Source organism: Populus alba, chromosome 4, assembly GCF_005239225.2.
Source record: "Populus alba chromosome 4, ASM523922v2, whole genome shotgun sequence".
Taxonomy (NCBI): domain Eukaryota; kingdom Viridiplantae; phylum Streptophyta; class Magnoliopsida; order Malpighiales; family Salicaceae; genus Populus; species Populus alba.
Genome location: NC_133287.1, coordinates 17,996,882 through 18,023,517, shown reverse-complemented (window position 1 = coordinate 18,023,517; position 26,636 = coordinate 17,996,882). Strand labels below are relative to the sequence as shown.

The 26,636-nt window shown below is 33.0% G+C and overlaps 3 protein-coding genes and 1 pseudogene across 3 annotated transcripts; 2 read left to right on the top strand and 2 right to left on the bottom strand.

The window, feature by feature from the left end:
* The first annotated feature begins 2,717 nt into the window (after positions 1-2,717).
* On the top strand, positions 2,718-6,259 carry LOC118040526 (probable alkaline/neutral invertase B; annotated as a pseudogene).
* Positions 6,260-14,561: 8,302 nt separating this feature from the next.
* On the top strand, positions 14,562-16,604 carry LOC118040520 (uncharacterized). Its single transcript, XM_073408413.1, has 5 exons — positions 14,562-14,699; positions 15,091-15,231; positions 15,332-15,412; positions 16,091-16,215; positions 16,316-16,604. The coding sequence occupies exons 1-5, from the start codon at positions 14,664-14,666 to the stop codon at positions 16,362-16,364; spliced, it is 432 nt and encodes a 143-aa protein (XP_073264514.1). The 5' UTR covers positions 14,562-14,663; the 3' UTR covers positions 16,365-16,604.
* Positions 16,605-16,675: 71 nt separating this feature from the next.
* Positions 16,676-19,149, bottom strand: LOC118040529 (type III polyketide synthase B-like). Its single transcript, XM_035047494.2, is given in 4 exon segments — positions 16,676-17,379; positions 17,381-17,412; positions 17,415-17,822; positions 18,352-19,149. Coding segments are annotated over 4 exon segments (1,173 nt in total). The 5' UTR covers positions 18,536-19,149; the 3' UTR covers positions 16,676-16,830.
* Positions 19,150-19,767: 618 nt separating this feature from the next.
* Positions 19,768-24,230, bottom strand: LOC118040528 (5'-methylthioadenosine nucleosidase). The gene is made up of 8 exons (XM_035047493.2): positions 23,984-24,230; positions 23,831-23,894; positions 22,956-23,047; positions 22,421-22,527; positions 22,033-22,107; positions 21,516-21,590; positions 20,834-20,926; positions 19,768-20,341 (listed from the first exon to the last, which is right to left on the bottom strand). The coding sequence occupies exons 1-8, from the start codon at positions 24,069-24,071 to the stop codon at positions 20,144-20,146; spliced, it is 792 nt and encodes a 263-aa protein (XP_034903384.1). The 5' UTR covers positions 24,072-24,230; the 3' UTR covers positions 19,768-20,143.
* Between the last annotated feature and the right edge of the window lie 2,406 nt (positions 24,231-26,636).

Below are 26,636 nucleotides of genomic sequence, written 5' to 3'. Positions count from 1 at the left end.
TATAAATAAAGCTTAGTAAAAAAAATCGAAAGGTATTATGGTTGTTACATACCGGGCCTTGAGCTTTGTGATGTTTTTTTAATTTGTTTATAGGATTATTTTGATTTCACATTTTAGATCACGTGGTGATCAAGTTATCTCAAGTTGATTCAGGTTATCATTGTATGAGGATTTTTTTTTAAAATTAGGAAAAAATTAACGGACACGCGGCATGGCGCGAGCCATCTATGTAATTATTTATATACAAAAATGTTTTTTAAAATCAAGGATAAAATAGTCAAGATTTTTAATTTAATTAATCTTCATAAGTATTTCAAACAACAAATTTGAATTTAATCATATGGTTTGATACATTATTTTAAATATAAGAATTATAATAAGTTATAATTGAATTCAAATATGTTAACCATTTGAATCCAATTGGTTTGGTTATGCCGTAAATAGAGAATTTTCTTTTTGCAAGTAATTAATAGGTTAGAACAAACCCCATTTCAAAGATGATAAGAGAAAATAAAAATATTTTCAACCAAATCTGCAAACGGTAACTGTCATGATGGAAACGGATAACAATCTTCTGGTATATATCATCATACATCCATCTAAAGGCATTGCTTTTTCAGATGCAGCTATCACATGGTGTAGATTTTTACCTTGTTTATTTTTATGTTTTAAAAACATTTTTAAAAAAATTTTATTTTTTTTTATTTTTTTGTTTTTAAATTAATATATTTTTTTAGTATTTCTAGATCATTTTAATACGCTGATATCAAAAATAATTTTTAAAAACTAAAAAAAATATCATTTTGATGCATTTTCAAGTAAAAAACATTTAAAAAAAGAATCACAACCACACTTCCAAACAACTAATTTTTTTTCTTTTCTTTTCGTAGTTTTAATAATAGTAATAATAATAAGATCCCTGTTCCAAAAATTGTGTATCTCAGTTTTTTTTTTTTCACATGGTTTTAATTTTAAAACATTCAATTTTTTTTTTTAAAATGATGTGTTTCATATTAAAATCAAGTCAATTTTTTTTTTATTAACAAAAAAAACATCTTATCTATAATCTATTTTAATATTGAATCCAGAATAATAATACAAATAAATGACTCTCAAGTGAATGCCTCGATTCTTACCCCCCCCCCCTCTCTCAAAAAAATTCCACCTTGCTAAATTAAAGTGCTTAAGGTATATAAAAAAAGTAATTAAAAGTGCTAGTTAAGTAATGTGATATAGAGTATTTTTTAAAAAGTGTTTTTAATTAAAATATTTATTATTTATCTATTTTTTTTACATTAATACATTAAAATAATAAAAATATTAATTTAATATTTTTTTTAAAAAAATTAAAATCAAAACTACCAAACATAGCTTAGATCATGTGGGTAGCAAGATTTCACCAATTCCTGACTCGTTTACTTTGCAAGTGATCAGCCCAATCAACAAGATTAACTATTTATTTGGTATTGCATTCCGAGTGGAGATTAGATAAAATTTTAAAATATTTTTTTTTATTTAAAATTATTAATTTTTAAAAATAAATTATTTTTACTATATTTTTAAATAAAAAATATTTTTAAAAACATCAATAAAATAATCCAACCGATAACTCACAATCAACACGTGAAAGAAACAAAAGAGAGGGGCAAAACCAATTCCCATCACGCATTCTAATTTATGCCGAGAGTGAAAGACAATCAAATTCAAAAACAGACTCTTCGTTGCCAGTTTTTTATGGCAGCCGTGAATTCCACTGTGATCCCAGCTCATGATGGCTGCCAAATGACAACCCAATCACCAATCACCAGCTCCCAGGGGATCTGGCTAAAAAGATATCTTTCCGCTCTGCAGAGAAAAGATCCCTTTGCATTATTACTACTGTCACAGAGACAAGTGTTCGTTTCATATTTTCATATGGTTCAAGTCCCAAAGCTCTTTCACGCTCGCTTGGTCACCGCTCATTACAAGGATGCACAAGTTAGTCCCCAGAACATGTCTGGTTCTCTTGTTAGGTCTCCAAGTTAATCATGTTCCCGACTAAGTATAATACTAAGGAAGCGTTTGGGAACAAACCGCGTTCCCATCAAATTAATTTTTTTTTATAAAATTTAATATGATTTGTATCTTTTAGATCATTTTGATGTGCTGATATCAAAAATAATTTTTAAAAAATAAAAAACATTATTGGCATGTATTTTGGCACGGAAAGTTATTTGAAAAGAACCGCTACCACATTATCAAACATATTCTAAGTATAATATCTCAGAATTTCCTTAGTAGTGCAAATGTTCCTTAAAATAACATCATTTTATTGCATATACTTAATCCATCAATTCCGTCAAGCGCGTAGTTTACTGGTTTAATGAATTAGCCATCCTAGTAGAGAAAATTATTGAAAAAACCGATCGAATTATTGCATGGTTATAGCAATTCGGAATTTCTATTACATTTCTAGAATTGATTAAGGAGATTTCAGTGTGAGGATTTAAATGATAATGTATTGAGAGTTTAGGGACCGATTCTCAGTTTTGTCTACTCCTTATTCAGGCCGCTGATCCATATGCAAGAGTACATCACCATCAGATTGTCACAGTCAAATCAGAGACTCCCCACGTGGACCCCTCAAAACTATTATTAACCGTCCGTACATACTAGCAGCCTCACCTGCCTGTCATCCTCTACCAATCTACTATCACAGTTTGCCTTTTGGGCCCGCTTGATTCCACTGCAATCTTCAGCGAAGATTGTATTCATCCATCACTCTCTCCCAAGTCAGCCTGCTCTTCTCTCCCCCCTCTCTCCGTTTTTGGATAATTGAAGCTGTCTTAAGAGTTAGTCACACTTTTTCTCTAAAATCTTAATATGTTATGCTCTACTGTGGTTCTTGAATAAAAAGCTTTGAAGCTTTTGAGGGTTAGGTGTGTGAAAGTTCAAGACTTCTTGTTTGGTTGATGAGAAAACCTTTCAAAACTGATAGAAAGATTGAATCTTGAATCTTGAATCTTCTCTTTTTTTTTCAAAGAAAGAGGGAAAAACCCATCTCTGTTTTTTACAAAAATTTTCTCTTACATGCATTGAGTTTGGTTGTTTCTGGTGAATTTCATTGCAGGTTGTTTGCACAAGGCGTTAAGCCCAAAGTTGTGTGTTTTGTCTTTGACCAAAAACATCCGACAAATGTCCAGTCTTGATGGAGATGTGTCTCAAAATGGGAGCTTTGAAGAGTGTCGATGCCCATCGTGCTTCGGCTGAAATAGAAGATTTGGATTTCTTAAGGAGCTTAGATAAGCCACCAAAGCTTTTGAATATGGAGAGGCAAAGATCATGTGATGAGAGGTCCCTAAATGAATTGTTTGGGGTGCCTTTGCTTTCTCCTCGTCCCTCATCAAGAGCCGAGAGTAACTTCAGGTTAATTGATCATCTTGATGGTTTATACTCCCCTGGTAGAAGGTCAGGATTCAATACTCCAAGGTCACAATATGGGTTTGAGACACATCCAGCTGTGGCTGAAGCTTGGGACGCTTTGAGGAGATCGATGGTTTTTTTTCGCGGCCAACCTGTTGGAACCATAGCAGCTTTGGATAATACTGGGGAACAGCTTAATTATGATCAGGTGAAGGCTCCATGATTTTTGTTACTTTGTGTTATATGACAAGAAATTTTGTTTATTAGGGTATTAACTAACTGGAGACAGGCCTTTTGTTGCAAGTGGGTGGTTGCCGATTTTGTTTGGTCGTTCACCCGATAACTTTACTGGGGTGTACTTTTGTTTTTCTCCCGGTTCTGCCATTTGATTATCCCATTGTCTATAATGTGCTTATGTTTCGTGTTCCAAAGTTAACTTTCATACCACTCTGTTCTCTTTGCATATATGTTCGGATATTGTAACATGATAATGACTTTCTTGCATTTGTAACTGGGATTGTAGGATCCCGAAGGCTTAAAAGCTTGTACATTAACGTAGTTTTCTCTATTTTACATAGGTGTTTGTAAGAGATTTTGCCCGAGTGCATTGCTTTTCTGATGAACGGGGAACCTGAAGTAGTAAAGAATTTTATTTTGAAGACTCTTCGCCTCCAATCATGGGAGAAAAAAAAATTGACAGATTCCATCTTGGAGAAGGAGTTATGCCTGCGAGTTTTTAAGGTACTCCACGATCCTGTCAGGAACAGTGAGACTTTGATGGCCGATTTTGGTGAGAGTGCAATAGGAAGAGTGGCTCCCGTTGATTCTGGATTTTGGTGGATTTTCTTACTTCGAGCATACACCAAGTCCACAGGCGACACATCATTGGCCGAAATGCCAGAATGTCAGAAAGGGTATGCGGCCTAATTTTTGAAAGTTTATGCCTTTCAGAGGGGTTTGACACATTCCCTACTCTTCTTTGCGCTGATGGATGCTGCATGATTGATCGCAGAATGGTGAGTTTCATCGGTTACCAATGAGGCATCTCTTGATTTACTGTCTGCTTGGACTATATTTAATGTTGTGCTTGTTGCAATGTTCATCCTTTGTTTATTTTTCAAGTCTCAAATCATTTACTGTGTCTTTGGTTATATATCTTTCAGGGTTGTTTATGGGTATCCCATGAAATTCAAGCAACTTTTCTTCATGGCTTTAAGATGTGCTTTTGCTTCTACTGAGCAAGATGAGGAGGGGAAAGGAGTTTGTAAGAGCGGATCACTAAGCGCCTTCATGCCTTAAGTTTTCACATGAGGAGTTATTATTGGAATTGACTTTGAAACAACTTAATGATATATATCGTTATAAAACAGAGGAATACTCTCATACTGCAGTTAACCAAGTTTTAATGTAATTCCCGATTCTCTTCCAGAATGGATATTTGATTTTTATGCCGGGATCCATGGTGGCTACTTTATTGGAAATGTTAGTCCTGCAAAAATGGACTTCCGTTGGTTTTTGTATGGGGTAACTGTATTGCAAATCTTGTCATCATTTGGCAACCCCTGAACAATCGACAGCGATAATGGATCTTTATAGAATCACGGTGGGAGGAATTGGTTGGAGAAATGCCACTCAAGGTAATCTAATCCAGCGATAGAGAGTTCAATGAATGGCGGATTGTTTACAGGATGTGATCCAAAAAAATACTAAGATGGAGTTTACCACAATGGAGGATCCTTGGCCAAGGTATGCTACTTGCACTGCATTTTCCTTTGCGCAAAAACAAATTCATAATGTAACTAAAACTCCCGCCATGGCTTTTTGGTTTGATTGCAAGTCAGGCCCTGAATAATTCATTTGATAAAACAAGGCCCGAAATGATTACCTTTGTTGCTATGCCATGGCTTGAATTTTTTATCAAATCAGCATTTACATGAATTTACCCCTGGTGAAATGCTGAAATGCTAATCCCAAATACATCTAGCCAAAGTTTCATGTTCTTATGAGCAAAAAATATAAAATAAGAAAAAGCTTTACGAGTGCCCCAATTTTTTGTTGGAAAGTACATTGTTGGAAAATCTTAATCCGATGTGATGTGTGTGTGGAATTTCTTCATAGAGCTTTAAACTATTCTTTATTCTATTTTTAATGAGTTTTGGCTTTTGGATGGAAATAATAGTTAGTTATATTTCCGTGTCTAATGCTATTTAAAGCCTTGTTCATGTCATTTCTATTCCTGCTTAAAATCGTCATCATTATATATTTTGCCAACTATGATGAACTCTTTGAAGTATTTTATGAACCAATTCCAAGTCCATTTCTATGTAACTCTTTGAACTTCCTTGTTGAGATTATTATCTTTGAAACATTTTGGCTATTGCAACGGATGCAGTGCTCTTGTGGCTTCTCACCGCAGCATGCATCAAGACCGGACGCCCCCAAATTGCAAGACGTGCCATTGAGCTCGCGGAGACAAGATTAGTTAAAGACAACTGGCCAGAATATTACGATGGAAAGCTTGGTCGATTCGTTGGGAAACAGGCGCGTAAATTCCAGACCTGGTCCATTGCAGGTTACTTGGTTGCAAAAATGTTGTTGGAAGACCCTTCTCATTTGGGTATGGTGGCACTCGAAGAAGACAAACAAATGAAGCCTCCCATGAGAAGATCACATTCATGGACATTCTGATGTAACTTGTCTAGCATTTCTACACAACCCCTGTCTATTCTCAGATGGTAACCTGATCTTTGGTGGTGATAGGGCTAGATCGTCTCTTCTGACCTACAGTTCTACTTCCCATTTTGATCATGTCTTCTGCCTTTCCATCTGTTCAATGCCGGAATACTTTTTTTTCTATCTTGCCCGTAGTAGTCAATGCAAATGTTAATGAATCTTAATCCTTCAATGTTTTTCCTATCATATTTTTATTTAGGAGTTTTAAACGCATAGCTCATGTGACGCCTGATTTGGTGGTTGAATTTTATGGTGCATGGGGTCCAAGGTGACTCGCCTACGTTTTTTTTTTCCTTGTCTCAATGAGACCATGGCTTGAAGTCTTGAACACCTTGGTCTACACGATATGTCAGCTCCGGACATTGACTTGCTCTTCTTATTTTCCAATCTGATTTCAAAAAACATTGTTTTTTCCTGGATGGAAAATCGCAGCGGTTCCATCGATTTTGAGGGATTTAAATTGAAGGCCTCCATTTTTAATTAATTAATTATTGAGTCCTTTCCATATTCATACAAATACGAGCTTGTAGCCTCGTACATATTACATTAAAAAGAAAAAAACTAGAAGTCATCACTGAATCACTGCGATCCTATATACATTACACTGTTAATTGAAACATCACAAAAAAAAACTAAAAGTTACAAGTAAAAAATTGAAAACATTCAAAAAAAATTAAGAAAAATAAAAGGTACAAGTAAAAAATATTGTAATGCTAAACAAATTACACTGTTTTAGTGGAACAAAAGATTTTGCCCTTTCTCATCATCTAACTTACAAAGCTTGTAGTTGGGGTTAAAATTATTTTTTAAGGGGATTTATTGAGTATTACAAGATTAATTTAGAAATAAATTAGTTAATACATTTTTTTTAGCATAGTTAAATTAAATTTGTTGTTTTTTAAAAAGTTAAAAAAATATATGCATTTCAGTCAAAGGCTTTTTTTTTTCTTTTTTAAATTATTTATACAATAAAATTACTTTAATACCATGGAAAGCAAAAAAAAACAAAACTTGCACCGAGCGGCTTTTTCATCTCTTCTTTTTGTTTGAACAATAAAGTTACAAAGATTTTGTCCTTCAAAACAAAAGTTGTTTACAAGGGTATTTTAATCTTTTTATCTGAGGTTTTTTTTTTTTTTGTTTATGTTTAGGTTTACTCAAATTTTTTTTTTGTAATTTTAATAAATTAAATAATATTAAATTAAAATGGGGTCGTCCGGTTACAAAATTCTGCAATCTTGGGCGGTGTTAAAAAAGCGAAGTATTGTCCTTTTTTCTAGCGTATAACCCATAGTTTTGAAACCCGATTCGGTGGTCGACCCGGTCTAATGACCGGATCACAAGTCAGATGGGTTGACCCGGGTTGATCCGGCTTCAACCCAAAAAAAATTAAAAAAAAAAAAAAAAATCCCACACTGAAAGCACTCTTTTCTATTCTCTCATTCCCCAACACGCACACAACAGAAGAAAAAAAAATAGAAACCTGGAGATAAGAGAGAAATTAATTAACTTTTCTCTTCTTAGCCGCTGGTGAACTACTTCTCTCCAGCAATAGCACCTTGGTCACATACCAATTTGTGAGCCTCAATCTCCAGCAACAACACGCAACACCCAAAATGAAAAGAAGACTGAAGGTCTCCAAAAAACATCTTGGTTGGTGAGGGGGCACTTCTTCGCATTCAGATAAGAAGAATTCCTTGCTGTTGGGGCTTGCCTGGTCTTTTTCGCGAGAATCTTTTTTTCTTGCAGAACTCTTGCGTCCCTGGGACTCAATGCTAAATTTGCCCATTGCTTTGAGTCCTTTTGCAACAGCAAGGTAAGTTCAGATCTTGTTGTTCCGGATTGGTGTTTGTCTCCAAGTGAATCGGTCCTTGATGATGAACTCAAAGAGATCGGGTCTCAGCCGGGTTTGCCCGGGTTCCGGGTCAACCCACCGGGTCGACCGGATTTTTGCCGGGCCAATTTCCAAACGGGTTTTTTACTTAAACTTCGGACCGGTTCCCAGGCCCGGTCGGCCGGGTCCCGGGTCGACCCGCTGGTCCGGTCCGGGTTTCAAAAACTATGGGTAAACGCACATGCTTATGATAAAGGCATGGTTTTGGTCTTTTGGTATATAATTTTTTCTCTTCTTTGTTTCTCCTCTCCTTGTTTAGAAAAATTTACTTTAAGCCCTTTCAAAAAATATTTTGTGTCCTTCAAGTTGTATATTTTATCAATTCCTGATCCTCATTCTTTTGATTATTATTTATTTTACTTTTAAAAGACTTTTTAATTTTAGATCTTTTTCAATTTCATCCTTATAAATTTTATTTAATTATATCTAATTTGGTCCCCATTCTTTTTGATTCTTTTATATATATATATATATGTATTATTTTCTTTATTATTTATTTAATTTTCAATTTCATCCCTCATCATTTAAATTGCATTATTTTTTTAAATCATTTTTTTCTTGTTCTTTTGATTGCTATTTTTCTTATCCTTTTTTATTTATCTTTTTTTTTTTCAATTTGTCCTCACTTCTTTTTTGGTTTATTTTTTTAATCTAATTTAGTCATTGTTTTTAATTACTATTTTTTAATTTATTTTTTTCTTTTGGAATTAGTCCGTGATTATTTTCTTTCATTTAGTTTTTTATATCATATTTGATCCAATAAATTGGATTTTAAATTGTTTTGTGATAAGAATTTTTACTTTGTTATTTTTTTTTGTATGTGCTTTTTTACAAGGTAAACCCATCTCATGACCCAGATCCGATTTAAGTTTATTTTTTTTTATTCTTTTATTGATATTGTTTTCAAACATTTATCATTTTGATATTTTGGCTAAGAGGCCTTGAACTTCAATAAATTCTTTTTTTTTTTTTTGTTATCTCAATCTCATATCTCATGTTACATGTTAGTTGACCTTAACATAGTTTTTTTTTTATAAAAAAAATATATATTATTTTTTATTCAATTTGTATTCATTTGACATTATATTTATTAAACCATTGAGTTCGGATTTTTTATTTTTCTTTGTGGGGTTATCTGGCGTGTGAGTTAGTTAAGTTAACATGGTTTTACTTGAGAGCTTTTTTTTTTTTTCAATTTTTTTATTTAACTTTGGTCTTTTTTGAATTTTAAAAAGTTTTTATTTTTTAATCCACGATCTTATGTTATGGGTGGCGGAATTAGTGAAAGTTAACCCGAGTTGATTAATTTTTTTTCTCGATTTTTTTTTATGAAATTGCTTTTTTTTTTTTCATCATTTCACATTAGATTACTATCTCTTGAGCTTTGCCAGTTTTTTTTTGCTTTTCTTTCTATGAGGTTATTTTCGAGTGCATATTAGAAAGTTAACTCAGGTTAAACTCATACTTTTTTATCTAAAAAATGTTATTTTTATTTTAACTTTGTGTTTTTTTTTTTGCTAGCTTCCTTCTTTTTAGAATTTATATTTATTATTTATCTTGGTCTCATAGCATGGGTGATTGAATTAATTTAGAGTTAAATTTAAGTGATGATTGAAGTTTTTTCTTAGACATTATTTTTCTAAAATTGATTTTTTTTTTTATTTCAAACATTTAAATATTGGCTATTAAATCCTTTGAGTTTCTCATAATTTTTTCTTTTTTATTTTTTATTTGTGTTGGATTAATTCTTAATTTTGTAATCCCGAAATTGCACATTAATAAATGTTAAACTAAATTGACTTTAGATTATCATTGTCTTAACTTTTTATTTATTTTTAACACTATGACAAGTTTGATTGGGACCACGCACTTATCTGTCTTCATTACTAGTTCCAAAAGGCTAAAACTGTAAAATTAAACATTTGGTGGAAAACAAAAACTACCTAGAAGACTTCCGATTATTTGCTACTTAGCCTATTTTAAAAATGTAATTGATGATTAAGTAACAAAATTCAAAGTCATCGTTGCGTTTCTTTTATCATTGGTCATTACTCCACCAGTTTTTTTCATTAATTTTTTTGGCCCAAGAACTGTCTGTTGATGATTCAAATTTATTTTTTTTTAAGATCAATAAACATAAATAAAAAAACTAAACTTGATTTGGATGTTGACAACATTTAAATTTAAGAGCAGTAATTACCCTTCAAACATTAAGTAAATCTGATGGTAAAATCTATGCATATTAATATTCATTTACATGTTCAGAGAATTATATTTTATTGTTATTAGGGTTCGTCATTGTTTCACCTTTTGCCATGCTTTTAAAGCCAAGAGTCGAATCCATCATCCTTGTCGAAAGAAACAAGTAATTGTATTTGATTACACTTGAGAGAGTCTAGCCCCCCACCTTGGTCAACAGCAAAGCTTGTACTTTGCGAAGGTCCTGGGTTCGATCTTCAAGGAGTACCAGCCTGTCACCCCGCCCGGTGCCTTACCTGCCTACTGGGCTCTTGCAGGATGTTCAGTGGGCCCGGGAATAGTCGTTGGTGCGCGTAAGCTGGCCCGGACACCCGGCGTTACCCAAAAAAAAAAAAAATTAATTGTATTTTTGATTAAATCAACATTTATAATACGTTTTTATCAAATTGAAAACAATCCAATTTGTAATTTATTAATAATTAAGCCCTTGGCATAACAGGAATTGATATCCATGTGATTAAATAAAAAAAACTAAACTTGATCAATGTTTGGAATTCCCTCACCGGGACTTCCGATTAATGAATTCATGAATTTTACTTTTCTTTTGCAAAGGGAAATTACTTAAATGAATTCAAAAGAGAAAATTTAATTAACTTTTATGTAAGAATTTTTTAATTTTAAATTTTAAATTTTTAAAAGCATAATAAAATATTCTAAATTACCTTTCAAGGGAAAAAATTCTATAATTGTTGTCTATTTGTTTTTTTTTTTTGTTATTGTCAAGCACAGACTAAGTCGTTCAATTTGGTTATTTAATCAATGCAAATATAAACAAAAAAATTAAAAGTTATTTAGCACCGTTGAGTTGAGAAGCTCGTGCTTTTCTAGCAATGGTATGGACTTTTTTTGGCAGCACACAACAATCGTAGCCTTCCACGATTGACATTAGAAGTGGCTCACCCAAGCTCTTTTGATTGATAGATGCGTAGCGCGTAAAGAACTGCCGGTGTAGCTCCAATTTGACTTTTCTTTTCTTTTTTCCCCCCTCTCCTTTTCTTTAAAAAAAAAATATAAATATTTCATTTTATTTAATTATTTATTTGATTCTCATTCTTTTGATTTACTATTTATTTTTTATTTATTTAAAAATTTATTTTTTTTTATTCAATTGCATCCCTTAATATTTTTTTATTTTATTTTTATAAATCATTTTAATCCTCATTTTTTTATTGTTATTTTATCTATTTATTTATTCTTAATTCTATTTATGTTTTCAAATTTTTTCCTTAATTTTTATTTGATTTAATTTATGCATTCAAAATTTGGTCCTTATTCTTTTAATTACTTCTTCTGTCTTTTATTCATTTTTTCTTGATTTATTTATGCTTTTCAATTTTGTTCCTTAACATTTCATTTGATTTAATTTTTGTATTCAATTTTGGTTCTTAATATTTTTTATTGTTATTTTTTATTTATTATTTTCTTGATTTATTTTATTTTATAATTTAATACTTAATTATTTTCTTTCATTTGGTCTTTATATCAGATTTGATACTCATTATATGATTGTTTTTTTTTTTTTTTAATTCTTGATGGTTATGAATTTTGCCTTCATTACTTTTATACCATATTTGATCCTCATATCCCGGATTGTGAGCTAGTTAAAGTTAACTCTAGTTTGAATTGATTTTTTCTCTGATGTTTTGTTTTTTTGAACTTGGTTTCTTCTTTCAATCTCATTACCTGACACTAAATTATTGGGTCTTTGACTTTGTAATTTTTCTGCTTTCCTTTTAGTAGGACCATTATCTTAGGTCACGAGTTAGTTAAGTTAGTCTCAGTTAACCTAAGTTATTTTATGTTTTTTTTATTGATTTAACTTTTATCTTTTTTTCTAGGTTTTTTTTTAAAACTCAAAATTTTTATCCTTATCTTATCTTATATTGCATGTCATGAGTTAGTCAAGATTAACTTAAATTTAAATTGAGCCTCCCCCCCCCCTCAGTTTCTGTCTTGATTTTATTTTTCATTTCATCTTTTGAAGATTTTGGATTATTCAGTTTCAATATTTTTTCTATTGATTTAAATTTTTGTTGTTTTTTTTCTTTTCCAGGCTTTATTTTTAAATAATTTTTTTTATCCAATTCTCATATTGCGCGGTTGCAAGATAATCAAGTTAACTTGTTTTTTTATGTTTTATTTTTGAAATTGATTTTTAAAAAAATTTTATCATTTGATTATTAGATTATTCAAGCCTGATCTTTGTGATTTTTATTGCCTTTCTTTATGTTGGGATATCTCAGTTACCGTTAGTCAAACTTAACTTGTCGTTGACAATTGATTTTTTTTTTTAAAAATATTTTTTATTGATTTAAATTGGGTATTTTTTGGGAGTTATATTTTTTATTCCAATATCATGAAGATAAATTTATCAAATTAATAAAATTGACTTGAATTATTATAAATACTCAAATTATCTTTTAACATTATAAGAAATTCAATCCAGCCTACGACGCAGCGCGCAGGTTACAACGAATTTTGGGAAGAGCCACATAAATCCATTTAAAAATTAAATAGGTAATTTCACGCCTATAGTATTTGGTCAAAACCAAACTAGCCATTTAATTTAAAAGCACTTTTATCGTTTCTGCTTGAATCTTTTAATTTTTTTTTCTCAACCGATCTTTACTATTAGGTTTTTTCATTACTGGCAGAAGTAATGCAATTACAATCAACTTTTTTTTTTATTTTTTTTATTTTTGTATATATAGGCTATTTTGCACCAATTTTGTACCACTTATTAGCCTTCTAAAACCATTCATAAAAAGCATCTTAAAGGTCAATTTGGATTGCTATATAATATTTTTCAAGATTAAAAAACACAATCAAACACCTTACAATTAAAATTAAACTTTTATATGTGCTTATAACTTCAATTTTCATGGCAATAATGAAATAAAAATAATGTTGAATTGCGGTGAATTTTGCTGGTGAAAACAGTAAATTTAAAATAGCAATTAATCAAAACAATTCATTGAGTTTGGATGAAAATCTAATAAGATTAATCGAGAAAAGTTTGAATATTCATGGAAGAGAATAATAAAGCTTTTAGTTCAATATTTTATTCATGCAAAATTAGTACACGTCAGCTTAAATTAGAAATAGAATATATAATTTGACTAATACTAGAGCACAAGGGTTGATTTGATCACTATTGAAACTAAAGTGACTGTATTGATTTCTGTTTTTTTTCTTCAGACAAAATAATAAATATGCAGAACATACGGGAAAATAAAATTTGCACCCCACCAAATAAAACATAAAAAATAAAAATAAAAATCCCCTCCCTCTTTAAAATCTCCATCAAGCAGTCAAGCCCTAATTTCCCCTCAATTTCTCTCAATTTCCATCACTTTCTCAGGAGAATCAAATCGAATTCTACGATGAGACAACCGAAGAGACCGATCCAAAGTGGTAAAAACATGGGTGCGAACGACAGTCCGAAGGTCAAGGCGTTTTTTGGCGGTGGGTGGCGGGGATGAACAGCGCTGGTGCTTCTCCGATTCATCGTACACGATCACGATAACCTCTTTGTGGCTGCCTGAGGCTGTTCTACTCATTGGAAGTCTCTGTGCTTATTTATAAGTTAATGAAAAGAGAAGACTTGTGCTGGTAATTTAACACGGAATCCCAAACTATTAGGATTTTTTTTTTCATGGGGGTTATTAATTAGAGAGAAATTTTTAATTTTTTTGCGTTTAAATCATCGATCTTTTTCGGTTTTGTGCTTCAATGATATAATGCGTAATTTTTTTTTAATTAATGGATTTGATTTGTTTAATGGGAAATGTTCCAATAGAGGGAAAATCGGATTCTGGTGTGCTAAATTTCAGGTCTTTTTTGGTTGATAAAATGATTTAAATGGTTTATATACTTTCTTGTTTTGAATTTAATTTTTTCTTTCATTGTTATTGGCTTTTGTTTCTGGAATTGATCTTGTATTAAAGAGAGCTGGGATTATTCGTGTAAATTTTGGGTTTTCTTTTGTCGTGTTTCATGATTTTGTGACTTTATCTTTGGTAAATTTTGGATTTTTATTTTGTTTTCTATGGATAAATTTGTTTTTTTGACGGGGAACTAATGTAATTAGAGAGAAAGTCTGGATTTTTCCGTTAAATTTTTGGACTTGGTTGTGGTTTATACCTTAGTTTTTGGGATTCAAAGTTTTGGCTTGTAACAACATTATTTTGAATATTTTGCAGGGCTATCACTGAAAAACACAGGAGCATGACAGCCATTTCTTAGCTGTGAAGGCTATTTACTGCACGCTTTGTAATGGAATATGATATTCATACCGTACTGGACTTGGCAACGTTGGCTACAACCCTGTGGGTTATTTATACGAAAATCCGTTTTAAACTGAAGTCGAGTTACAATGGAGGATAAAGACAACTTTGCATTATATTATGTGGTGGAGTATTTGATTAATCTACACTTTTTGTTTTTTTTGTAATGTAGTTATATTTAGGTTTCTTGATAGGAAAGACTTCTTATAAAAAATGAACTTGTACGATGTTTTTCCCGCAATTTTTCTTCCATCAATTTCACTATATAACGTTAATGTCTCCTTTATGCTTCTTTGTTCATGTTCATGGCAATGACATGCTCTTACGATACTACCCACATACTTGTGGGATGAAACTAAGTTTTGTTTTTTTTCTTAGATTTTCTGGTTGTCAAACTTCAAGTTCTTTCTTTCATGCTAACTTAGTTCCCTTTCTCTATGTAATGAATATGGGATATGGATTACTCGATAATGATTATACCTTTAACTCTTACCCTTCAATTGAATTTGGATGCAGGCAGCACCTTGTGCTGTTTTAGCTTTGCTTATTCATCCATCAACATCTCACAATCTACTGAACCGGATCCTCTGGGCATTCTGTGTATACCTGGAAGCTGTTTCGTACTTCCTTCAGTTGCGTGTCATGCAGAACACCAAGGTTTGGTGCTTTTGGTTTCATATTGTAGAAAGTATTAGTCTAGGAGGAGGTTTGCAAATTGAAAGTTGAAACTCACGTCTTCATTCGCTTGTACTTGTAGATTGTTGAGCCATTCACTGCTCATTATGTATTTGCGTTGGGTGTTGCAAGGTTCTTGAGCTGTGCCCATTGGGTCCTCCAGGTTTGTTCTTGCAGATCTGAATCTTTTGTATGGTTGCTCTTAGAATGTTTTCTGAAGGGAATGTTTTGGAAAATTTCTGAACAAGGAGCCTAAGCTTATTTAGATTAGAGGTTTATATATATATATATGCGCCAGGGTTTGGGGTGGGGCTAGACTCGTTCGGTTCTCTACTTGTGGGTTTGTGTTTGGTCTCTGTCATCTTATGAAAGGGATGCCGAACCTTTAACTCTTAATCTGTTTTTAGTGATGCTCTAAATGCTATTCATACTTTCAGATAGCTAGCCATGTCGTGAAGTGATTTCAGAGTCATTAGAGGTCATGTAGAACATTTCCATCTCAAACAGGCGTCACAAAACCTGCATCGTGTTTATTATGATAAAATAATCAATTTTATTCAAGAGGGTTGAATAGTGGCTGTTAATGATACTGGAATGAGCAGAAATTCTTTTTCTTCATCCCATTTACTATTGCATCATCACTCATATCCCTGAAGTTAATACTGTTTTTGTAGGAGTCACTTCAAGAAATTTATGTGCCAAATACACTTCTTCTTATTCTTCTTCTTTTTTCTGAACCCCCTCGTTCTCTCTTATCTTTGGCTGATACAAGTATTTTCCTTTAAATTATTAACTGACTAGAGTTGCAATTTACCATTAAAGTTTTGCATCTTGTGAACAGGTTTTAGATACTCGTGGCCACTTATTGGTAGCCTTGGGGTACGGACTATGGCCTTCTATGGTTCTTATCTCAGAAATTGTCCAGACTTTCATCTTAGCAGATTTCTGTTATTATTATGTGAAAAGGTTTGTTAATTTTGGATGTCATTCTTTTATCCAAAGAGCATGTGAAACATCACTGTACAATTTTTATTGCAACATATATATGATTGTGATTTTCTTGCAGTGTATTTGGAGGGCAGCTTGTGCTTCGTCTTCCCTCTGGAGTGGTGTAATTGAAGCCGTCTTCTGGTGTAGTCTATGAGCAACATTGCTGCCTGAAATTGACTTGGGCAATGCTGTTGAGATCTGTTTTGTTCTCCAGTTAAGTTTCTCTTTCAAATTATGACAGGAGAAAAGTGGGTTTACTTGTAAAGTTGGGGATGCAGAAACTTGGTTGGAATTTTGTACTTAACACATAATTAATTGATGGTTAACTTAATTAATATGTCGGCTGTAATCATCTTTTTTGTTTATATTGTGAGAGTTGATGCAAATCTAGTACCTTTTGTGACGTGCAAATTTATATTTCATGAGTGATCCCTGTCAAAGCTGATACAATAGCCTGTCTTCTTGAGTAGGCTTTGAGATTTGGATATATATAGAGCTATCAAGTTATACAAGGACAGTTTTGGGCCAAGAAAATGGATTTAGAACTTCTCTGCCACCAGTGTAGGAGAATAAAACACCACCATATCATATTTAGATAGTTAGGTTTCTTGCAAGAATTCCCTCAAAGGTTATTCCAGGTCCAAAAGCCAGTATCAAGCCCCAATCACAATTTGCAGCGCCTGCCTTCATCTTCCTGGTCTCTTCTATCATGTACTCCAGCACGTACACAATGGTGTTGCTGCTAGCATTGCCATAATCCATTAGAGCTCTTCTACTAGCATTCAGTTTGTCAGGAAGCAAATCAAGTCTCTTTTCCATTCGATTCAAGATTGCGGGCCCGCCTGGATGGACTGCCCAAAACATCTTGTTGTAATCCTTGTCAGTTAGTCCAGCAACTCCTATCAACTTGTGGCAGAATCCTTCAATGTTATCTTCAATTATTTGCGGAAGCTCCCTTGCTAGCTTGAAGCTGATACCCTCTTCTGTTAGCCTGCCATCGATAGCCTTTTCAGTGTTTGGCAAGAAATTCTGGATTGCGGTGTGAAGCTCAAAGAGAGGACTTTCAGTAACCGGAACTGGATTTGTGCCTATTACCATTGCTCCGGCACCGTCCCCAAAGAGGGCAACCCCAACCAGATCAATATGGTCTATCTACACTTGGTGGTTTGAACCGATAATGGTAGTTTCAGAAGTAGCCAGCAAAACTCGACTTCCCGGATTGTTCTCAGCGATATCCTTGGCAACACGAAGGCCAGCCACACCTCCAGAGCACCCTGAAAAGTATAGCATAACACGCTGCGTTTCAGGGCTGAGTCCAAGGCCTCCCGCTAAGTAAAGGTCGCCACCTGGTAGCCTAGCTTCACTCGAGGAGACGTAGACCATGTGAGTTATATCTGATACAGACCTGCCCCATTTCTTGATGCAAGCCCGTGAAGCTCCAATGGCCATTTGTGTTACAGCATCGTTACAGATATCTAATCGCTGTTTGATGGTAGGGATGCCTTCAATGGCAAGTTCAGGGTATTTGTTCAGGATCTCATCTGACATGACCACATACCTAGTTTTCACGGTGGTTGTTTTGCCTGCAAGTTTCCATAGAGTGAAAATGAGGGTTATATCAGCTAGTAATTAGTGATATATTAGTAATTATTTCTGAATGTACTTTGAAGAAATAGATAAAAATAAGTAGGAGAGATATCTCAGGTAGATCTTAAATAGAAATATTCTTTAACACCTTTTATGTTCATGAATACTATTCTCTTTCTCATTTGTCTTTTTCTTTAAAGTTAGTAAATAACTAATAGAATATCCGTGTACTGTAAATTTAATATCCGTACTGTAAATTTTCCCAAGTAACAATACCCTAAATTTTGAGTTCTAGCAGATGAACTACCTAAAAAGGTGATAAGAAAAAAGAATACTCCTGTAACCCTGTCCCCCATTGTCAAAGTTTTTGTTTGGCACAAATTGCTATCTGCAACAGATTTATTAAGCCAAAGAAGATTGTATTGTCCTCGTGTCCTCTCATTTCTATATTCAATGGATAGCATGCATTCCCTAGCATTTATCTGGACGTGAAAAGCTAAACGAGAAAAAGGTTTGCAGAGTTACAGAGTCGAGTTAGCTTCTGCTTGAGCTCTGGATCATCGCAATTGGTGTTTTTGAAATACCCATCAACCAGAAATTCTTGCATGACTAGCTGGTGAGGAAATGCCTTGCCGAGAGCCAGAATTGTAGCTTTGCCAGGACTGGCCTTCGATGTCAAGCCTCCTTGTCCGATCTGTTCGCTCCCCATGGTTTCGCTGCTGGAAGAGATGTTGACACTGTTGCTGGGAGAAGATGCTAGGCAGTAACCCCTTCACTTCCCTGTGAAGCAAGGTCAGGAGCCTCATTTATACAGCTGCTGCATTCTATGTTGAAGTATTAAAAAAAGGTTCAGGGGATAATTGTATTTTCGTCAGGTATAGTGTGGTATACATAAATCTGTATTCTTTTATGTAGCGTAAAGGCAGTAGTTGGGAAACAAGGCTTTCATGGAGATTATGTTTAAAGATGTTGGTTGATATTTGGTGATGGGTTTGCAAATTGATGCATTGATGCGTGCTTTCTTATAATCTATATATGCAGCCCCGAATCCTTGCATTAAAAAAGAAGAAGCAGCACTAGCCTTGTATTATTGCATCGTTCAGCTCTAGCTGCACCGTTAACGTGAGCCGCACCAAAAATTGGGGCAACGAGGATAATGTGAAATCTAAATGTCAAAATAGATTGAAGCAAATGCAATGGACGGTTCACAGGTGGACATGAAATAAAGATTAGTCCACGAATTGCAGCCTAAAATCTTTATGGATATGTGTGCAAATGCCAGTCCAAGCAACTGAACAAAGGCAATCTGTCTCTGTTTTTTTTTTTTTTTTAGAATGTGTTTGTTGTTAAAGTAATTTTTATAATTATAATTTAAAAAAAATATGATTAGATGTGGTTAGTTGAATTTAAATATGTGTTTGGTAAAAAATTATGATTAAAATTTATATGTAGCAAAAAAACATGTATAAAATATTTGGTGAAAATAAGGTTACAGTTGTTTTTTAAAGTGTTTTTTATTTGAAAATGAATTAAAATAATATATATTTTTTATTTTTTTTAAAATTATTTTTGATATCACCATATTAAAATAATCTTAAAACATAAAAAAAATATCTCAATTTCAAGCAAAGAAAAAAAATAAAAAAATTTTCAAAACTTTTTCAAAAACACTTTCCAAACACAAAAACAAAAGAGTTTTAAAAAACTCAGTTAAAAAAATATATAAAAATTGCTTCTTTCTATGTTTTGTTTCATCGCAACAAATAAGATTTTACAAAATTCTTTTAAAAGAATTATAAAAACTGCTTTACAAAAACTATATTCCATACTTAATTTTTTAAAAAGTCCTACAATACAAAATGCAATTTGATTTGTTACCAAACACTTTACCGTATTTTATTTTATCACAAACACAAAAATAAGTAAAAAACAAACGCAACCTTAATGAAAGGAAAAGTACTGCCAAACTATTGAAATTCACACCAGGGCAATCTAAGATTATCATACCAGGTTCCGTTATACAAGATTGTCACGCCAAGTTCTTATGCCAACAGCATATCACCCTTTTGGCTGCATAACGGTATACCTAATCAAATTGTGTTGTTGGTCCCAATGCTTGGACCTCGGTTGAGTGCGTGGAAATATAAAACCAAACCATCAGACCCAGAAACATTGGGCCCTCTCAAACTATGAACTGCAGTTTTAAGCTAAATATCACATGTCTTCGAACATATATTGTATCTCGTGAAACAATGGTTCATTTGATACTTCCCGACATGCATCTTCCAAAAAATCAGGCAGTGAAGGTCACATCATTTCAAAGCTCAGAGAGACACTTTCCACTGATGAAATCAACAATTTGGGCGACTGCCTGTTCAAGAGCAGCAGTCACTGCAGACAGATTCTGCAAGAACTCCTCTGCAGTTGGCTTGTCACCATCCACTATGTCAGTCACAGCTTTTATGAATATTGCAGGGACTTTCAAAAGATCGGCCACATAAGCAACAGCAGCTCCCTGAAACCAGCTATATCATATATATTAGGAACTGAAGAAACATATATAATTTAGGAATAAAAATGGTATTTTCATTTGATGCGTCATTCTCCCTATCATCTAAAGAGAAAGGTAGCGAGCTGCATGGATGATGAGCTAATTGCAAGAAATTCCCAACGCTGGAGAAAACCCAAAATTGCATTTTGTAACTAATAGAGGAAAATCTTGGTGGTCGTTACTCTAAGAAAAAATGAAGTTCAAGTTCATTATGCATGAAGGTGTTCAAGATTTGATATGTATAGCTGTATATAGCATGCTGCTGTTGAAGATTCATCAGAACTTACGGAAGGATATTACATTGAAAGTAACTTGAAGTCCTGCATTTTTGTAATCAATTAAAGTCTTACATATGCATCAAGCAATCAATTAAAGTTCTTCTAGTCCATTAACTCAGTTCATTGGAGGACAGAGACGTTTCAGCCCCCACGTTATCAGGGAAGGCTTCAACTTTACCTCCATGTCTTTAACCGTAGCTTCATTTGCAACAATTGATGCTTCGTCTTGTGGGGACATATCAAGAGAGTCTCCAGTAGATAATTTCCCAGCCTGAAACATGAGCATATTGTATGTTACAATTTTTGAAGGTCAATGCAGGCTTGAAGAACAATACAGAAATTTTCCATATCATGCAGTAGTTTCAGCATAGGGAATTTATAAATGCCTTTCAAAACAACTTCAACCATTCACTGTCATCAGTTACAGATGTTTTTAACTATTTCAGAAAATCAACCTTACCATGTGAAGAGAAGGCAGCACAAGTTTAACTTCAAAGAAATGGATAGACTAGCACAGCATCACTGGCAGAGTATTCAATAAGTGGGTGCATAAACTAAACCATGTGCTTCTTGCTAGAGTTTATTGATGAGACGATATTGGATCATTAACCATGTTAGAAATTTTAAGAACTAATTTTGTCAAGTTTTCCAGTCAAACCCCACTAAAACAAGGTTTCTTTGTTCAGAAAACAAGACTATTACGAGAGCTCCATAAGCAATAAACAATCTATTTATTGGTAACTTTTAGGATTATTCAGACTCAATCTCAGAACTGGCAATAGCCTACAAACTGAACACTACTCCAAAAAGAAAGCATCCAGCACATATAGATAAGGGATGAAAATGTTCAATAAATTCACCTTTAGGTTAAGCTCCTTCAAGAGATTAGGTGTCGAGAAAGACTGCCTCGAACCAACTCCATAGAGATCAAAAACCTACCAGGAAAAGAAAACAAACGCAGAGGCAGGAAAAGATTAGGTACAGTAGTGCTACTGAAAAATACAAACAGACAAAAGGAAATTATCATTTATAAAGCAGAATTAAAAAACATGCACCCAACCTAGCCATCTGCTAGGGATTTGTATGTGCTTTCATGGTTTTGTTTTGAGTCTGTTTGCTATACCAGAGGGAATACCAGAGTTCATGATGACTTCCAGCAACCTTTAACATTCTAACAACTTTACTTCTAGATTGCGGATTTCACTAGAGAATGAGTGTTTATTCAAACAAAAATAAGTTGGTTCTGTTAATGGCCTTCGAATTTAGGTTTTGGCCATCAGAAAGTCCTCCACAGAGCAGACTTACAATACAAAATTTCAGGTTCCTTTACATTATTGACAAATAACAAAAAGATCAGAAAACCTAAGGAAAACTTACAGGAATAGGGATTCTTCTGTCATGGAAAGCAACATCAGATACAAGAAACACATCACTAATGCATGCTCCTTTGACCTGGAAGCCTCCATCAATCAGCTTTTGATCGAAATTTAAAAGAAAGTGCATAATTTTATTTCAGATGAATATTCAAAATGCCTGTCAGCATTTTACTGCTTTTATTAAAGGAGGGTGCACTCTTTTCAATACTAGCAACTAATCAAATTAGCAGCTACAAAAACAGGCACAATAAAAAAGAATGAACCTTGCTGAAGTGGAAGAAAAAATTATCTTAACAGTGGAAAAATGAATGAAAATCGAATACAAGAAGACCAGTAACATTTTGAAAATAATTAAATTTGCAGTTCAAACAAGAAAGGGAAGGGCATACCTTAAAGCCACCAGCAGTGCCTGCATTGATAATTAAGTCTGGCTGTAATGCTTGGATAGCAGCATAGGTCACAAGAGATGCAGAAATTGTGCCTACACTATCAACCCCTGAAAATACATGGTTTAAGAAATATTTGAATGATTACGCCATAGGAACCTAGAGATAAAAGAACATCTATTCCTTGACACCCCTATTAGTTATTTTATGACAATGGGGAGCTAGATTGAAGGCATATCCCATATCCATGTGCAAAACAAGTGAATCCAAGAATATCATCAAGTACGTCTTGGAAAGTGCGAATTTGATGGGGGTGGGAGTTTATAGTTTTAAGGAATTTACATAACAGCATGAATATAGAGTATATAGTTTTAAGGACTTTACATAACAGCATGAATATAAACTTTCAAAGCGTGAATATTTGATAAGCACAGTAATCTGGTATTATGAGCGTGCAACCAAGGCAGAACTGATGCTTCAAACATAATTTGAAAAGAAAATGATAAAGAAAACAACTCCCAAGAGCATAAAAAATTACCCAGGGTCAAATCCTTTCCAGGCCAAACTAAGTTGATATGGAGGTCCTTGTAGATGCCATGATATCTGACCCAAGGCACCCCTTTTGGAAACCTGAACCATCATTCATTGGCATATTAAGACTTGACAGCAACCACATGTATCATATGGTATTCAAAATTTCAAATAGAAAACAAAAGCTCATCACATTTTCAGAAACTTAACTACCCAATAAAAATCCCTTCATCCCCATGAATATCACTTTTATCAGAATAAGCACAAAACCACAGCATACAAACGATGAAAAAATAGTCGCTCCCAGTCTCTACCTTTCTCCAGTAAATAAAGATCCGAAAGCAAACTTGCAAGTTCAACTAACAATCAAACTTAAAATAAAAACCTTCAAGCCAAAAACTGAAAAAAGAAGGCCAGAATAATGACCCCACACAATTAAAAAAGAGCCCTTTACTGTAATTTAAAAAAGAGCCAAACTTCATTCAGCCAATAAAATATGAATCACCCAAATCACTTGGGAAAAAAGGAAAAGGGTAAAACTTTCAGTGCTTGATACATTGATATTCAACAAAAATACTCCTTGATCTGGCAATCTATCATATACCACTATAACTGATCGTGCTTGATTCTTTTTAAAAACAATCAAACTCAAAAATATTGAAACTTGCGCAGGAAAACAACGGCAAGAAAGATCTTTTAGCTATCTCATTATCCTCAAACATATATAATGATAAACACAAAAAAGATTGCAACTTCATCACACATTGAAATGAACAGAACAGAACTATCTTTACAATCAATCACCACAACCCACAATCAAATCAAACATGCCAAAAACCCATTTACAACATAAATAAACAAACAAAGAAAAAATCAACTCACACAGGATCAAGGTCTTCTTTGAGCTGGAATTTGTTAACAACAGGCATGGCTTCTGTTTGCATTGCTATTGAAGACACAAACACACGTAAACACATGAATAAAAAGCAACCCAGATAGATAAAAAATACAAGACTGAGAAAGAGCTTAAAGTACCGATAACGATGAGGATGGAGGAAATGGGTTTGCGATTCTCATCTTGAACAACCATGGCTTCCTCTGATCCCTCACCGTGAGGAGCCATAGCTGCCTGATTGGTGAGTGTCTCTGTGCGAAATGAACAAAAAGGAAGATTGCAGGGAGAAGGAGACAGCAGTGCTTGTTTATTTACTTGTCGTTTTATAGGAGAATCGAACAACAAACTTTACAGAGAACCTTCTAGGAAAAGTGCCCAACAATAAAAATCCCTTGTGCCTTTATTTGGTGTATTTTGTAGTGCGGCGAGATGGTTATTAAAAATGTTTTTTTTTTTTTTGAAAATATATTAAAATAATTTAATTTAATTTTTATTTTTATATAAACATATTAAAATTATTTAAAAAACACTGAAAAAAAAAATATTTTATATTTTATTAAAATAAATGCATCCAAATATAATTATAGACGTAAAAACAAATGGTGATAATAGCATGAACATGTCCACTTTGGTTCTAATAATATATTTATTTTTGGAAAAAAAACGGATTAATGTAATTTATTTATTCATATTTAAGGATCATTTAGTATTTATTAAATTGAAATTTATATGATATTATTTTGTTAAATGGTTTGATTGTTCGTGAATTATTTTTAAAGAAAAAAATGAATATATTTTTTTATTAAATATACATGTGTTGATCTTATTTGTTTTGGATCTTTTTTATTTTCAGCGTTTTTATTTTTTTTCAAATTTTTGAAATTAACAACTTCAAATAAATATATATTTTTATATTACTTAAATATTAAGAATAAAAACCCGGTTAAAAATTCTGAATTGGAATGATATTTCAATTTTCATGCTGCATACGCATGGTTTTGAATAATAATAATAATAAGGAATTTATAAAACATTTTAAAATTTTAGAACTTGTTTTTAAAATGAAAAAAATAGTGATTAAAAACATAATTAATAGTAGGTGAAAAGATAGATAATTGAGAATGAGATAATTTTTGTTTTTTTGAGTGTTTTTTAAAATATATTTAAAGTGAAAAAACATCAAATTAATATTTTTTTAACATTGTAAAATTTTTTTTTGATATGTTGTTATTAATTATTTTTTTAAAAATTAATATATTAACAGAAGCTTTGGCCTCAAATTCTGGTTTTGTTCTTGACATAAATGGAATTGGTGTGCGCATCAGAGAACCTTTTTAAGGGAGAAACTTTGGGTGGTGGTTGTGCCATAATCATTATATGCTTGTGTGTCTGTAGTAGGCATGGAACATAAGAGCAGCCATTGACTCGCTTTGTGTTTTCTTTCAAGAGTCCAAAATTATGGTGTTCTTTTGGGAAATCGTGCGTTCGTGCTTGAGACGATATGGTGAGGTCATGATGAGAGTCATTCCAATTTTCTGAAGATTCGAGTAAATTATTTATGCACTGCCTGTCTTTTCAACTTAATTACAACTTAGACATTCATGTTTTTTTATTTTTAAATAAAAGAGTATGCTTTTTATTTTTTTATTTTTTTTTGGCTAGTTTGGGAGCAGCCATTAACCATGTATGTATGTACGTAGTCTGTCAGCACAAGCTCACTCAATGATCGGATACTGAATATTATTGTCATTAATATGAAAAAATTATAGAATAATTTTTCAGCCTACCTTAAAATAGAGAGATATTATTATTAAAAGGTTATAATCATTACCAGATATATTAACCCATGTCATTTTTGGTAGCTACTATGAATTAAGATGAGCTAAAGCTAGAAGCACAATTAATATCTATAAATAAATATATAAGTTAGAGAGCAAAAAAAATAGAATGTAAAGCTAAATATGTGAAGAATATAAAAGAGAATAAGCTATCAAATATAGCAAGCAGTGATTTTCATTGCAATACTGCTAAAAAAAAAAAATGAGTAATGAAAATAGAGTAGAGTGAATGATTCCTTATTCTTTATTGTTATAAAATCTTGTTTTCTTTCTATATAAGGTTTCTCTTGTGGATGTAGATGATTTGCTGAACCACGTTAAATATTGTGTCAATTTGCTTAGCCTTTAATAAAAACTATTAATACATCACCGGTCAGATTTCCCAACATTCTCTTAATGCTGAACTTTCCTTGTCAAAAAGCTGTTTGGTGGAGCGAACAAGGGGGAAGAACCAGTCTGATGTGGAACAATAAATAACAAGAATTAAAATAAGAAAAGAAAAAAGCTTTAGAGAAAGAAAGAAGCTAAAGAAGAGGAAGAAAGGGGATTGGAGATTTGCAAAGTCTGCAATTTTTCATTAATCATCAAAAGTTCCTTTCAAAATGAGAAAAGAACATATAAATAGTAAACTTTAAAATATCCTGCTATTGGGCTCGGCCCATCAAATCAGACTGTTTAACATAAATAATGAAATAACAATGAGTATGCCTAAATGGGCTAAATAAATAAAATAACAATAAAATAGACCCAAATGGGCTTAGTCTCCCAACCAAAGCGTGACAGGTTGGGCCATCCTACGTCGTCTCCGTTCATATACTCGTGTAATCTACGGTGTGGGCCTGGTGTCCCCACCAACTCTCCCGGGGTTAGAGAAACTCGACCCCATCGAGTGTAGTATTGGCCGACTCTGATAGGACTCCCAAAGATCTGGGTCAAGTTGCTGCAAAGTATCTCT

What these genes read in the sequence shown, in the direction of transcription:
- LOC118040520 (XM_073408413.1), top strand. Translation starts at nt 14,664, where the DNA reads ATGGAGGATAAAGACAACTTTGCATTATATTATGTG. An exon ending in GTGTCATGCAGAACACCAAG is followed by an intron (nt 15,232 to 15,331) that starts GTTTGGTGCTTT and finishes TTGTACTTGTAG; the next exon opens with ATTGTTGAGCCATTCACTGC. An exon ending in GTGCCCATTGGGTCCTCCAG is followed by an intron (nt 15,413 to 16,090) that starts GTTTGTTCTTGC and finishes TCTTGTGAACAG; the next exon opens with GTTTTAGATACTCGTGGCCA.
- LOC118040528 (XM_035047493.2), bottom strand. Translation starts at nt 24,071, where the DNA reads ATGGCTCCTCACGGTGAGGGATCAGAGGAAGCCATGGTTGTTCAAGAT. An exon ending in ACAGAAGAATCCCTATTCCT is followed by an intron (nt 21,591 to 22,032) that starts GTAAGTTTTCCT and finishes TTTTCCTGGTAG; the next exon opens with GTTTTTGATCTCTATGGAGT. An exon ending in TGAAGGAGCTTAACCTAAAG is followed by an intron (nt 20,927 to 21,515) that starts GTGAATTTATTG and finishes CTCATGTTTCAG; the next exon opens with GCTGGGAAATTATCTACTGG.